We start from the raw sequence: 15000 nt of genomic DNA, 5'->3' as shown, positions 1-15000 counted from the left end.
GGCCTGATAGGTCAGCTCGAGGTTTTAAAAAGCTTCATTGTCTCATTATCTGTCACGGTCACAGCTCCGGACCCTTCCCTGTGGGCGTGTCGCTACGTTGTCTGCGTGCTGTTATATCCATATTAGTGCTTCCATGGGTGTGGGTTGTCTGTGAGCGTGTTCGTAGTCGCACCTGTGCCTTGTCTCGAGATCACGAGGGTTTGTGTTAATCACCTATTTAATGTGCGTTCGCGCAATGTCTTGTGCTCGTCTTTGTCTAAAGCTACGTGTCAGCGTGAGTGTGTGAGTGTGCTGCTTGCGCTCCGCACAGAGCTTGCTTGTGTCAGTGTCAATAAATGTTACATGTGCACCGTATACGTCGTGGTGTCTGCCTCCTGCACCCGCCGTTACATTAAGACCCTTAAGACCTTAAAGGCCCTTTAAGACCCATGTTAAGTAATTTACCAAAACTGTATACACCTTTGCCTTTGGTCAGTGATAATGATGCAGGAATACTGATAAATGTCTATATTTTCTAAGTCTCCCTGCTCTTTGATCAGCTGTCATCAGTTCGTCTGAAACTTGACAGCTAGTCTTTACATCAACCAAATGTAATGGATTAAGTTCATCATGGTGTTGCTCCTGCCTATCTCCTCGAGCTCATTCGTTTACACTGTCCCTTTCACACCCTTTGATCCTCTAGCACTGCCTTTCCCACAAAGTCAGCCATGTGTAGCAGACCTACAGCAGATCTAATAATGTTTCACAAAGTCAGAAGGCAGCGTAGCTTCACGTGTAACACATAAATCAGCAAAAAAGGGTGGTTGCACATGCAGTGAGTCACAGTAGTGGAGAGACACATGCACATGTGTGCACATGCAAATGGAAGCTATGACTGCACAGATTTACCCTTTGAGTGAAGTCGGTTAGGAGAACACAAGCGTGACAGCTGCACAAAGCTCATATCTTTTGACAGTTATAGAAAACATAGAAACCAGCAGGAGGTCATTCAGGAAGAGGAGTTCATTCACAGAAGCGAAGTTCTACCGCACAGGAAACATGGTTTGCTGCGATTGTCAATGAACTTCACAGGGCTTCCTTTCTGCTGCATAGGCCATAGTTTCTCAAACCAATGTTACTGTTACGCTAAATACAAGCTGAACATTTTGTATATTGTGTGTTTTTATTTAAATGGAGGGGGGGGGGGGTCAGGAGTGCAGTATAAATGATTGTGCTGGTTTGGATTTGGTTTATTATTGGGTTTTAGGTGCATTAAACCATATGCAACTCAATAAAGCGACCGTGTGGTACTATGTCACACTCTAGTTGCAATGGGTTAGGCTTTCACAACTTCCTCATTCAGTATTTCCTGCTCTCCATGACAAAAACAAACAGCATTTATGAAGCATACGTGCAGGTCTATAGACCAGGAATCGAGAGTAGCTCAGCAGACATGCGCATAAGTCTTTGTGAGCTTAAATTCGAAGTGCTGGAGAGAGCACAACTGTGGGGGTTAAACAGGAGATGTGGTTACAGAGAGCAGGAAATACCAGTCCATCATAGTCAGCAAGACAACACGATACAGGTTACAGGTTACAGGTCCCTTGATTTTAGTTACCTAAGGTATAAGGCAGCATACTCTTTAGCATAAACCAGAACTGAAATATTATGTTAATATGTGAACAATCTAACCAGCACAAATTATAATTTTGATGACACAAATCAGAAAAAATGATGTTCAAATGTTCAGTCACTTTTATGGTGACTACAAGCTTTGCAAAAGTCCCAGTGCTTCTAAGGTGACTGTGCACATATTTGATTCAGGCAACAAAGCCATGCTAAAAACTGACTCACGATTCTCAATCCTCAATATTTGATCACACAATGTGTGCTTTGTTGTTGCAGGTAAGAGCTCCACAACCCCTGTGCCCAGTACAGGTATGTAAGAGTCAGATGTACCATTCCACTGACACCTATAGATGTAAACATCAATGGATACGCTACAAACCAAATGAAAAAATGTCAAGCTTGAGGTCAGTGATTTGCTTGAACTATGCAGTCGTGGAATACAGCCAGTAATTATGCAGCATTCATTACACTGTAGAGTTGGTACTGCATTGTTGTTTCAGTCAATGTACACCTGTCTGTGCACAGTGTTCTGGGTACCATTTTATTTCATTTCAAGTATGGCAACTTGCATTAAATCTCAGACAGTGAGTACACAAAGACAGCCTATGCAAATATCTCTCAAATACATATTTTGACAATGGAGTGCAGGGCACCAACAGGGCACCTGTGTCCTACCTTATTAAGCATTCTGGGTAACCCTTGACAATGCTTGTAATCCATACCTACAAGTCTAAGCAAATAAACTCCTAAAAACACTCCCAACATGTGTGTATTATCTTCAGCATTTCTGCTTTGACGACTGCTTATTTGAAATTTGGGACGTTAAAAAGATTTTACAAAACACTTTTAGCCACACCCACCACACAAGTGTATTGAGTAACGCATAAGACTGCTGCCAAGTGGATGTTTGGAAGTGTTCCTGTATATCAGCTGCAACCTGTCTGATGGGCTTTCTGTTCTGTTTTCTTTTTTTTCTGCATTTCCTACTCTTAAGGGCCGTATAACTACGCTCTGAGTTTAGCTGCCTACAGTGAGTATAAGGACACAGATGGTTCTTCCCCATTTTTACATGGCTCTTCTGTTAACACCAGTTTGTAATTCTCCCTCCTTCCAGAGTGGCTGGGGATTGTCATTATCATCTGCCGTTTTATCTTTTGAGGTATGTGTATATATTTAACTATGAAAAATATATTCAGCATACAAAAAATGAGAGGGGTCATTTTGAGATAAATCTTTGGGGCGTTTTTGTGAATGCATTTAGTTCCTGTCATGCATGTTGGGACAAATGAAGTGGTTGAAGTAGTATTACGAGTTAGTCTTCAGTCCCACTGGTTGCTTTGTCATCAGAAACAACATGCTCTCCAGCTCTCCAACATGCTCTCTTCATTAGGGGCCCCCATACCAACACCTCACCCCCCAAATCCTTATGTAATTAATAAGCTCATCATGATATCTTGGTGCACTTTGTAGTCTGTTTTGGCTTTGTAGGACATTATAAAAACTGTTTCAGATCTTCCAAAATCTCTATATTTTCCCCTTTATAAATAGTTCCAATACAGAGCTCTATGCCTTCCTTTACAGCCAGTAAGACATGCAATAAATGGGCTACATGTAGTTTTTCCACTAGCAGGAAAAGTGTAAACATGTCTTCTTGTTGATAAGCCCTCTGAGCCAGGAGGCACCATAGATTTGGGTACAAATATGTGTTTTAAATGGTTTCCCCTGTTCATTTCAGTTCAGGAAGTTTTATGTAATGTCATCAGGCCTTCCATAGCTGGTCCAAACTGTTGTATTTCCCTGATAATTTCAAGATTTGTATGATATAAAGTGTATTTGTCCCAACATGTCCCAAAAACTAAAAGTGCCATTATTCCAAAACAATGAAGGAAACATGACTAAAAATACCCAAATATAAGATGTAACATGCTGCAATGAATATACAGTTGTTTTTATGGAGATACTGATTTATTTCCCCAACTAATTATATTATTGTGTGTGTGTGTGTGTGTGTTTGTCTTTAGGGCAGTTGCTTAAAATGATGAACTGCCAACTGGAGACCTGACGTCTTTATATTTATCTGTATATTGCTATATATGTGTGTGTAATGTATATACATACATTATTAGTGTTATAAATATTTATATAGTAATAGATTAATATGAAATATTATAATGTTAGTAAAATTAAATAGCTAAATAGTAAAATTATATAATATTAATATTATATATTTATATAATATATATTGCACAGGTGGACTGTTATAAACCTAATGAGGGTTGGAGTTCAAACATTTTAATTTTATTGATTGAGAAAAACTTGTAGGTGGATGTGACAGAAATTATGTAATTCTTGATTATGTGATTCTTGATTCTTGAAATTATGTTATTCTTGATTATGTGATTCTTGATTCTTGCAATTATGTTATTCTTGATCATGTCATTTAGATTATAAGAGATCATTGAGCTTTATGATTTAGTACATGTCATTCTGATTAAGCAGAAGGACTACAATAATGAAGTAGTGTGATTCAGTGTAACCATGTTTAGTTCATATTATGCATATGTGTGCTATACTGTGACCCAGGTCAGGGAGAGTGTGAAGGGTATAAGGACTTTGTTAGCTGGTTGTCACTAGTCTACGATACTTGGGTCATTTAGCTTTCTCTGCATTCAACTGATACATCAGTTTCTTCCGCTAAAAAGCACCATATTAGGAGATACACACATGTGAGACAAAGTAGCCTGCTGGGCGCCTATGTTTTGGAACATGCTGTGCTTAAGATAACCTGCTTGCTAGACTTGCTGAATTGTGTTTAAGATTGTATATGGGGGACTGCCCCCTTGCTTTCAGAGTTGTCATGCTTAGATTAGACTCTCATGTTTGTGTATGTCTTGTGTCTGTCTTTTGTCCTTTTTAATATGTTATATCTTTTAATAAATTAATCATTTTAACCATGTCTGAGTCCTCATCCATTTTCAGAAAATTTCCACGACAGTGGATTGAAAATTGAAACAGTTAAATTGACAGTTAAATAAACCTTTTTTCACCAATCACAGTACATGATCATATTTAAAGCAATGACCTGGTTCATTCTATACATTTTGAATAAAATCAAATATAGTCCGTAAGTTAAATAAATAAGTCAAATAAATGTTAGTCAGCTGGTTAAATTAGTAAAGCATTGGGTTTTAATGTCATGCCTGTCTCTCGTTTCACCTGTGTATCATTCTCCCATAGTCAGTATGTATATTTAAACCATGGTGTTTTGCCCCTCGTCGTCACTCTTTGAATTGTCCTGTCCGTGTGATTGTTTATCGCTGTATTCGTCACTGTAGGAGTACTGAACAAAAAGCAAGATATGGGATAAAGGGATATGCTGTTTATCCTGGCTGAATTTAACCTGGATTCGGTTGCATGAAAGCAGGTTAAATCCTTCGTGGTCAAGTTACTATAGGGTAATTTACACTGAGTTACACTGTGATTATTTGCAAGTGGGAGCTTCCTTTATTCTGGTGGGGGGGAGTACTTATGAAATTCCTGGCCCGACATCTTGGAGGTCTACAGCAAGCCTCTGCAATTGCCCCTCTGACCCATTTCACCAGTGTGCACCACTGTTCTATGTGCCGTGTTTCCAGTTAGATTTGAGGTATAAAATGAGGTTGAATCAGGCCAAAATCAGGTTCCTCTCAAGGGCTGATCCTGTTCTTTATGACGCATTTGTTATTTCTCTGGCCTACCATCAATAAGCCTCTGAATTTACCCTTTGAATCCATTCACCTATATGCTCACTGCTCAATATGCCATGTTGTGATGACATACAAATGCATAGTGATGTATGATGTAACGTGGTGTTGCTCAATCACTAGATAGACACTTGCTGAGGGAGTGGATCTTGCCAATGAGGCTTTACTTTTGAATAGACTCTAACTGAACAATACTGGAGCGGCATGATAAATCAAATAAGATACACTGGACAAATAGTAAAATAGAAAATGCAAGGAACTCCAAAGACAACACTAAATAACACAAAGATATTTAAATAAAACTAACATGACAAACACTCTGACAATAGACTAAAAGCTAGAACAAGCAAACATAACTACACATGAAGCCTAATGAACACGTACAAACATTATCAAACTAAACATGAAGCAATATACAACCAGACAAGACAAACCAAAAACCAAACAGGAAACTTATTAGAACACAGAACGCAAAACGATTAAACGAGACCTGATTGATATGGGGGGCGGGGCTAGGCGTGACATCTGAGATCAGCATGGCCCTTGCCAAAATCAAATGCTCCTCACACACACTGAAAAAATAAAGCATTGGATCAATCTCATTTAGTCATGAATTTAGTTTTTTTGATTGAGTCAATGAAAAAAGTTTGTGTGATTGATTAATTCAATTTTTATTACATTGAGCCAATGCTTTATTTTTTTCAGTGCAGAGACTTATTCCCTATTGAAAATATCATAGCCTATGTCTAGCCTGTGGTTATTAACCCCAAAATCGGGTATTTATTCTTCTGATTCATTTGGGTGCTATGACAGTAGGTTTCACAAAACCAAGTCTTTCCAAGAATAGGTTTTCCTTACAGTAGAAATGTAGAGGTAATTACAATCTACAAATTGCATACAATTGGAATGACTTGAAATAAAAAACATTTTACAAAAGGAATGCTTTCGTTATATTCTAATCTTTTATACATTCACAATCAGTATGGGAAACAATAAACACTTAAATTTATGATCCCATGCTTATTTGGTTTATCCATCTGTTAAACGAAGTGCGCAGCAAACACGTGAACACACCCTTTATAAATAAGGAACCAACTTAGAGAACTAAAGTACCACGTGGGTGTCGCATAGCAACAGCTCCGCGGAGTTCCGCCATCATCAGCTGAGAGGTTGTAGCTCCGTGAGGACAAAACGATGTTCGAGGACAGCGGTCTTGAGAAACCAGACACTGGTGCACTAAGCCCCGCACAGCAGGAACAACTCCGAGAGTTCAAGGTAATCACAGTTTGCAGCCTCGGAGATATGTTAACGCTAGATATCCTAGCTAGGCCTGGTTCGAGTTTAGATGTTAGATTGGTCAGACTGGTGTGTGTCGAAGGAAATGTTGTTAAAGCTTTTTGTGGCAGTGTGTGAGAACCTTTGCATTTCCCCCCTAGATCAAGACGAGAACAGCGAACGAAGTGTATATGAGGTCCCATCCGGAGGTGGAGGTCCTGCTGAGCGGTTTTCTACGGTAAGATCACAGGCATTAACTGATCATCCGGGAGGCCGAGGTCGAGTGGCTCGTTTTTTAAAGCTGAAAATGATCAACGTTATCCAGTTCTTGTTATCCAATGCAGTCCAGGTGGGAAATGTAGGCTACAGTGGTATAGATCACATATGTTCAAGTATGTTATTGTTGTGACAAACAAGTCTGTCTATCCCCATCAGAGACGTGTTTCTTAAAAGACCTGCTGACATCCGTGAATTTGCTGCAGGTAAGAGTTTTGCTTTAATACCTTAAATTATATCATATATACATGCCTCACACACTGACAGCAGGCTATAAATCTGAAGACGTATTTGTTTACACCGACAAGAGATTGACAGGTCAGTTCATGATCAATAATCCCTCAGTGTGGGGCTGTGGAACAGATCAACTTTACCCTGGAGGCCTCCTTATCTAGACAATTAAATCAGGTTCACGGTCAGGCTCATTACAGCCACAGATTTCAGGCCACTGCAGAGACTACACCAGCATCATGTAATGCGGTAGGAGTCCACCACGAAGACTTTTAAAACAAGAACTAATCAAACCCAAGAGCTTAACCACAGAAAAATAAAGAACTAAAACCTCCGCCAAAATGACTGTGGGAAAAGCACCGAACGAAAACACCACCGTAAAAGAAGTATGGGGAAAAAAACAGGGAAAACAATCATGAATCATGGTGGCGAGACACCAAACAACGTAACACGTTACACACAATAAAGGCTGACTGTATGCGCTTAGCACGGATTAACAAACAACTCAGCAGGGAGACACTGCAACCGTCTTCTTCAAATAGGGAGAAAGACAACTGCAGGTCGTCGCTGATGATTGCGACTGCTCCATCGAGAGCTGACTCGCGAGCTCCCCCCTGTGGCGGCAGGTGGGACGACTCTGGAACCAGCCCTGACACATCTTACCTTTCCCACTAAAACAAATACTTTAAAATCACACACGGAAAACTGCGGTTCCTGTTAACTATGTCTTCTTTTTATTGTTTCTCAAATAACCAGTGTTTGGTTGTAGTGTGATTCTAGAATAATATACAAGTCTTTGTAGTTTTTTATTATACTCTAGAAGTTACTCTGACTTGTATATATGTGATTATGTGACTAGGAGAGTGGGACTGTCAGTGTGCTTGTTGCTCCTGAGGAGTTGAATTAATTGCTCTCCTCCCTCTCTCAGATCACTTCAGTGACCCAGACCTACCAAGGAAAATCCAGGACAAAGTGAAAGACAATGCCGCAGTAAAAACTGATAAATGGTTAAAATGAACAGTGACAACATCTATGTTTTTATAGGCTTTTGCCAATCTTACCTAACCGGTGAAAATGCACACTCTAATTAGGACCATTAGGTATTTGGGTTTGTTAAATGTACTGTCACCAGGGAAGAGGAGACAGCAATGCCAGCTTGTTAAATGGGACTATGGGGATCAAATATGAACTGCACTGAACTGTACATAATGTGTCTATAGCAAGAGCGCAGTGTTATTATAGTCATGTCTGTTGTTCAGGAGATTCTCAACACGTGTTCCTCTGTAAGAAAACTTTGCAGGTTAACTGGCCAGAAAGATAGGTTAAAGTTATCATCTATCTGAGACATTCTTGTCAAAACCCGGCTGGACATTTAAGGTACTGAACACATGTCTAATGAACTAGGGAAAGGCTCCATTTGTGTTTACACAGGGGTGTGTTTTTTTGACCTTTTAAACAAATGTAAACAGAAAAGATGTATATGCTGATTGCTGATTACGTACAGGGATGACATGCTTTAATACATCTTCTTTCTTGCAAGCCACATTTTCACAATTCACTGATGCAGAATCAGGGACAATTTGTACTGTACTACAATCCTTATTTCTCATTGGTCCTGTCCAAACAATCTGTTACTGTGGACAGTTAGAATCACAGTAAGGCTTGTTTAAAAATGTATAAAACCATAAACTTTGTATTTTGAAAATAAATTATCAATATTCAGTTCAGTGTCTTGTTTTTATTATTTAAATTCCTTGCTAGTAACTCAACTGTGAATTACATGGTGTGTTTTAAATTGCACCTAACAAATCACAGGGGGACCATGGTCAATTAGTGTTCATTCAAACAGAAACAAAGCTAATTGTTACTGTTGAGTCCCACTGAAGTCCAAGCATGCACAGACTCAAACGCCCACGCGATTATCCCCTGAGCAGTGGGCGGAGTCCAGGAGTGATGACATCACACAGACCTGCTCCTCCTGGCAAATGTTGGGTTGCATATATCTACCACATCCCATATCATTCTCTCTGAATCTTGTGAGGAGAACACATTCAGTAAGTATGCTCTTGACATTTGTTTATCATATGAGGCTATCACAGTTTGTATTCTAATGAATAATTGTTATTAATGAATTACAACCAAGTGTTAAAACAGTAGCATCCTTTTCTCCTTAATACCCTTAATGTTTAGATGCTGCCAGATTCGACATTCTCTATTAGATAGGGAAATAGGGAATTGCTATTAATTGTTATGGCTGCTCAACTCTTACAGGGATTTACAGTTGGCCCAGGAAAATAAATAAATAAATATATATATATTAGTTTGAAAGCATACTTTGGATGACCCTTCAAACCTGTTTTATATGAGTACTGATGAGTAAAGATGTCAATCTCTTTTCAAAATTAAGATTTTTATCAGTTTTATCAATGTTTATCATAATCATTTAATCAATGATTATGCAGCCAATTGGATATCAGAACATTCCACTGCTAAAAATGTAAAATGTTTATTCCCCCAATCTGCAGATGAAACATTACAACATAAAACATTGTTCATCATAGGGTTTCTAGCTTCATAGCTTTCCTAGGTTTTTTCTAGTAGTTTTTAGCTGATAGACTATGTGATGGAAACTATGGGTCAGTTTTACAGGCAGTGTTTTTCTGCATATTAATTCAGGTGGGACTGTGTTCCTATAGCCGGTATCCAGGCAGCCTGCAAATCCTCATAGGCAGAATATGGCAGGACTCGTGGGCTGTATCAAAGCGTTGTGGTTATGGCTACGGAAACCATAACAACAATGGAACATAAAACCTAAATAAAAAAAATTGTGAAGGGGATCCCTGAAAACAGAAGGGTGTGAAATGCTGTGAAACAAACTATATTTATTTTTTTCATCCCACCTCTAGCCCAATTAATTAAATCAGAATCAGCAAAGAGAGAAAATTAGAATAGAATACTTTTCAAATGCGATCAATGATAATTTTTCTATTAAATGAGAAAGTTTTATTATTATATTATGTACTGTCAAGTTCAAGCACTGCTTAGAAACATTCTGATTCTGCATCTTGTCCCAAAGACTGTAGCCAGCAAATGAATGAATGAACGTTCACCTTTCAAGTAACAAAGGTCGCTTTTAACACAGGTAACAATTTTTGTAATCGCTTTTAACACAGGTAACAATTTTTGTAATTATCGTAAATTACGATCCCTAAATCCACTCTGCTCCCTGTTTGGTCAGGTCCACAACCTCTAAGAGAGCAAAGTGGAATCTATATGTCTCCAGCAGGGGGTGTTTTGAGTCTCCTTCTTTTTGCCCAATGGATCATAGGTAGGCTCATGTTAGTCTTCGCTGACAACTGAAATGTGCAAGTGCAGATTCTAGTAAAGCCATAGCAACGTATTACACTGTGTGAAATAACATGAATTGTTATTGTATTGATTTTCAGTAACGTCACAGAACATGACACCATCAGCACTGCCAGAGCACAATCTGGGTTTTCCTCCACTGCCTCAAGATTTTAAGGAGATGGCCAAGCAACTGGTGACTGGCCGTTACACTCTGTCTGTTCACTCTGCCGTTAACTGCAGACCTACTACAACAAAAAAAAAATATGTGACATAATGGCATGTGGCATATTTTTCCATAAATGGGACAAGAACAATAGAACCTTGCGGAGTTAACGTTATTACTCTTTGTACCCACAGATGTTGAAGTGTTCCAAGGAAGGTAAAGGGTGCTTGCTCATACTTTTAAGGATGCAGTCAGTTTGTTCTATTTTATGGACTCTTCTTGGTACTAAAACCCCCATATTTTGCAGCCATCTACAAATGAAACCTTTAAGTTAAAAGTGTGCTGTTCTGTGCTGTGGTGTTTTGGATTGGACAGATGTGATTGTGTTGTTCCAGGTTACCCTCCCCCCATGGTGATGGGCTTCTCCTTGAACAGGTAGAGAGCTGAAGCCTCCATGAGGTCACCCTAAATGAGGTCACCCTATGTGAGGTCACCCAAGCTTTCCCAAAACATTTGTTCTGGCTCTTTAAGTGTTGAATTATCTGTATAAATTAAATGGAAGCCACATGGTGGTTTTCCAAGGATGAATGATGGCTTGGGCTGAGAAGGTTGTACTATGATTGGATTAATGATATCCCTTTGTGCCTGCTCCTGGTTTCTCTCAAGTTCTTCCATGAGACCAGCGGAGAGGACGGGAGTGAGTCCCCTCTCTCTTTTCCCTGTGATCCTTTCCTCTCTGCCCTCTCTCTTTGCCTCTGTGCCTCACCCTTCACTGAAGCCCAGTGAAACAGCCGAGCAGGAACAAGCCATGGTATTACACACACACACACACACACACACACACACACACACACACACACACACACACACACACACACACACCACATTCTGGTTTGTTGTCCCGAAAGAACCCTCATGTATGTCTTTCTTATTCCCTTTGGTTTCGTTTCCTTGGTGATAATGTTTGGTTTAAAAGAACCTCACAGAGAAAATGTGGAACTGCACGAGTCTGCCGCATATAATTGACCTCATGAAGAACACCACGGTTAGTCAGTTTATGCCCGTGCCCAAATCACGCAACACACACACACACGGCTCCCAACTGCGACTAAAATGGTCACAATCGTGACCATAAATATTACTTTTAGAGTAACATAATTATTTCACTCGCCAGTGGCGACAGGTGATACAACAGCGTTATTTCTTTATGGGTGAGGATTACTTGGAATTGAAAAAATATTCACCATTTTCTTTTGAGTTTGTATTTTAAAAGTTAAAAGATAAGCTACTTTAGCTAAGCATTAGCTTGTTGGAAATGACGATGTGAATAATATCGGATTTAGGATTGCCAGAGTTCCTTAATAACAAATTCTCACCTGATGCTTATTAGTTTGTTTATTACTATGGTGCCTACAAAAAGGCCCTTGATTTCTCTCTCTCTCTCTCTCTCTCTCTCTCTCTCTCTCTCTCTCTCTCTCTCCTCTCTCTCTCTCTCTCTCTCTCTCTCTCTCTCTCTCTCTCTCGGCTGAACACTCAATCCAGGAGAGGATCCACTGCTTCATGCGACTCTCTCCTGGGGGGCTATCCTACAGAACGCCACACAGCTTGACCCGGAGCAGCTCAGAACGATGCTGTGGGCGGCTAAGCCTCTGCTGGAGACCACGCCTCCCTCTCCCTTAGTCCTGCCAGCCATAATGCACAACTCTCATCTAGCAGAAATGTGAGCAAATCTGTCCAATACTGTAGTTAGCTAGAAGAAGCTGGAAAACACCTGTCCCTTTTCATTATCTTATTTCTGTGAATAATGAATAATTACATTTTATATTGATACATATTTTCATAATTCATATTCATAATTCATATTTTTCTTTCTCTCTTGATTTCTCTCCTTTGCCACTCCCAGGATGAAGATTTTTTGTGAGGTCTTTAGCTTCCTGTCTGATGGACAGAGGGACCAGATCAGGCAGTGGATGAAAGACAGAGTCATGGACAATGATCCCAGCTGTCAGAAAAACGTCAGCCTTTCCCCCACCTCCACTGAAAACCCACCGAAACCTTCTGATCCAATACCAGCCAAACCAGTACAAGACAAGCTTGTCTTCCGTGAGAACCTCTCTATCTTATAGCTTCCTTCATCAAAGAATTGAGCACAAATGTTTTTTGTGAAAAATCAACTTTTATGTATGTTTTAAGAAGTTAAAATATTTGTTTTAGGTCTGGGATTAAAGCTGAATTTGCAATAGATTAAAATTGAATTCAGTATCTGAAACCTCCAAGCAGAAAACCTGTTTAGGTCAGTTCTAGCAATGTACTCCCGTGACAAGCGTGTCTGTCAAGTCACCAACAGTTTGCCTCGCTACTTCACATTCAGATTCAAGGAAAACTAAGAGGAGTAAGGTAATGCTGAAGAGAGAGGAGAACATGGGAAGGAGGAGAGAGGAAGAGAGGGAGATGAAGAGAAACAGCCTTAAACAGAGTGCAGACTTGATGAGGGATTCAAGCATAAAAGTGAGGAGAAGAAAAGACATGTAGGAACGGTGATGGGACTGTGAGAGATGGAGGAAAGGCCCGGACTGCTTCATCCCTAGAATAGAAGAATAGAACATACTTCATCGGTCCCAAAGGGAATTGTAAAATTAGGTTCCTCTGGGGCCTCAGCGTAGAGCATCTTGATCCCAGAGCGGCCGCTGTGTCTGAAACGCACCGCAGTAAGAGGTGTGTTCATCTAGAAGGCAGGGGGAGACAGAGTTTCGTTCTGGCAGTTTTGTGTCAAAGTTCACGATGAAAAGTGAGAGCCATCCTCTGACGGTCTCTGTGTGGGAGAAGGAGCAGGTAACCAAGAGGACCTTCAGGGAGTTTTGTTTGGGAGCCGAATGTAGATAAGCGAGAATGTAGATTTAATGAGAAGCCCGTCCAGGTTGAGCACGAAAAAACTCCCCTGAAGCCAGCAGTCTCCCAACTGATCCAACTTCGCCTGTAGAGCCGTGAGCTTCTCCACGATCGATTCCATGTTTTTATTAATAGTCGAAGTTTGCAGTCCGACAGCTCTACCCATCACATCCATCATGTTCGGTAACTGACCTCACTCTTGTAATTTATTCCGATACACCAGGGCAACGCCTTATCCAATCAGCAGAAACCCAGTTATCAAAGTTCCAAATAGATATACGTCCTCAATGTCTTCCAGGGAGAGAGGCCCGGGAAACAAACCATGCCACATCGCCCACAAGTCCAGCACATATCCAGCTGAGAATGTTCCATCTGGACATGTGGGTCAGACGGAGGAAAGGCCAGGCCTGCTTCATCCATACGTAGATCAGACAGAGGAAAGGCCAGGCCTGCTTCATCCATACGTAGATCAGACAGAGGAAAGGCCAGGCCTGCTTCATACATATGTAGATCAGACAGAGGAAAGGCCAGGCCTGCTTCATCCATACGTAGATCAGACAGAGGAAAGGCCAGAACTGCTTAATTCCTACGTAGATCAGACAGAGGAAAGGCCAGGCCTGCTTCATCCATACGTAGATCAGACAGAGGAAAGGCCAGGCCTGCTTCATTCCTATGTAGATCAGACAGAGGAAAGGCCAGGCCTGCTTCATTCCTACATAGTTCAGACAGAGGAAATGCCAGGCCTGCTTCATTCCTACGTGGAACAGACAGAAGAGGATGTGTCAAACTGAGTGTGCTTGTGCTCATGTATGTGTGCATGGAGAGTACCAGACATCCTTCACTCCCACGTTATTCTAAAACATTGAATTCCTTCACTTTACGTTTTAGATATGTGTTGATAATTGTAGAAAATGTCCAGAGGAAGTGTTAGATATAGCTCCTGAAGCCGATCTCATTCTTATCATTATGATTTGACTGCCCTTGAGATTTTTTTACTGGTTGTCCTGCCAACACAGAGAAGGATGTTCCTAAGGATTGAGAAGAGGGTGTAGGTTGTGGAGAAAGGTGAAGGTTGTGGAAGAGAGGGAGAATGAGATGAGGGCCAGAGGTGTATGGGGTGTGAGGGGAGAGGGCAGTGAGAGGGAGGACATGCTGATGACATGGTCTGCTCTCGGTGTCTCCCCAGCTAACTCCTCGACTCCTGGATGTGCCACCACAAAGCCTTGGCTGAAGGCCGAGGCGCTAAGGATGATGGGACGTTTTGTTTCGCGGCTGCCTGAGGCGGACGTGAGGAGCATCCCAGCCGAAGAGGTGAGTCAGCAGAATGGTCCTTCTCAAACGAACCTCAACCCCCAAAACATCTCACATTCCTGAACAGAATGGACTACTTACATACTCAGTGACTCCCTCCAAAAATGTAATGTGAAATAAAAACATGTATTTTTGGGGGTTTTTTGCCCTACTTTC

The 15000-nt window shown here is 40.7% G+C and overlaps 3 protein-coding genes across 4 annotated transcripts in view; all 3 read left to right on the top strand.

The window, feature by feature from the left end:
• LOC143493077 (uncharacterized) overlaps positions 1-4498 on the top strand; it is an 8147-nt gene extending 3649 nt beyond the window's left edge. The window contains exons 5-8 of one of the 2 annotated variants that reach the window (XM_076991192.1): positions 1885-1917; positions 2603-2638; positions 2723-2767; positions 3635-4498. In XM_076991192.1, coding sequence (XP_076847307.1) covers positions 1885-1917; positions 2603-2638; positions 2723-2766 — 113 coding nt within the window. In that variant the 3' untranslated portion in view covers position 2767; positions 3635-4498. Of the gene's footprint in view, positions 1-1884; positions 1918-2602; positions 2639-2722; positions 2768-3629 lie in introns of both variants that reach the window. The other variant, XM_076991191.1, reaches the window with a different exon arrangement.
• Positions 4499-6481: 1983 nt separating this feature from the next.
• On the top strand, positions 6482-8855 carry riiad1 (regulatory subunit of type II PKA R-subunit domain containing 1). The gene is made up of 4 exons (XM_076991162.1): positions 6482-6626; positions 6788-6864; positions 7062-7108; positions 8062-8855. The coding sequence occupies exons 1-4, from the start codon at positions 6546-6548 to the stop codon at positions 8148-8150; spliced, it is 294 nt and encodes a 97-aa protein (XP_076847277.1). The 5' UTR covers positions 6482-6545; the 3' UTR covers positions 8151-8855.
• Positions 8856-10593: 1738 nt separating this feature from the next.
• otoa (otoancorin) overlaps positions 10594-15000 on the top strand; it is an 11778-nt gene continuing 7371 nt past the window's right edge. The window contains 10 exon segments of the mRNA XM_076991138.1: positions 10594-10674; positions 10839-10860; positions 11040-11079; positions 11311-11455; positions 11621-11689; positions 12187-12208; positions 12211-12364; positions 12548-12725; positions 13923-14312; positions 14599-14844. Coding sequence (XP_076847253.1) covers positions 10594-10674; positions 10839-10860; positions 11040-11079; positions 11311-11455; positions 11621-11689; positions 12187-12208; positions 12211-12364; positions 12548-12725; positions 13923-14312; positions 14599-14844 — 1347 coding nt within the window.

This window comes from Brachyhypopomus gauderio, unplaced genomic scaffold, assembly GCF_052324685.1.
Source record: "Brachyhypopomus gauderio isolate BG-103 unplaced genomic scaffold, BGAUD_0.2 sc81, whole genome shotgun sequence".
Lineage (NCBI taxonomy): Eukaryota > Metazoa > Chordata > Actinopteri > Gymnotiformes > Hypopomidae > Brachyhypopomus > Brachyhypopomus gauderio.
Note: the sequence above shows the minus strand (reverse complement) of the source record. Positions and strands in the feature narration are given on the sequence as shown.

Bases quoted from the DNA above. Each gene is read 5' to 3' on its own strand.
- riiad1 (XM_076991162.1), top strand. From the start codon at position 6,546: ATGTTCGAGGACAGCGGTCTTGAGAAACCAGACACTGGTGCACTAAGC. The intron at 6,865-7,061 runs GTAAGATCACAG...TATCCCCATCAG, and splicing joins CTGCTGAGCGGTTTTCTACG to AGACGTGTTTCTTAAAAGAC. The intron at 7,109-8,061 runs GTAAGAGTTTTG...TCCCTCTCTCAG, and splicing joins CATCCGTGAATTTGCTGCAG to ATCACTTCAGTGACCCAGAC.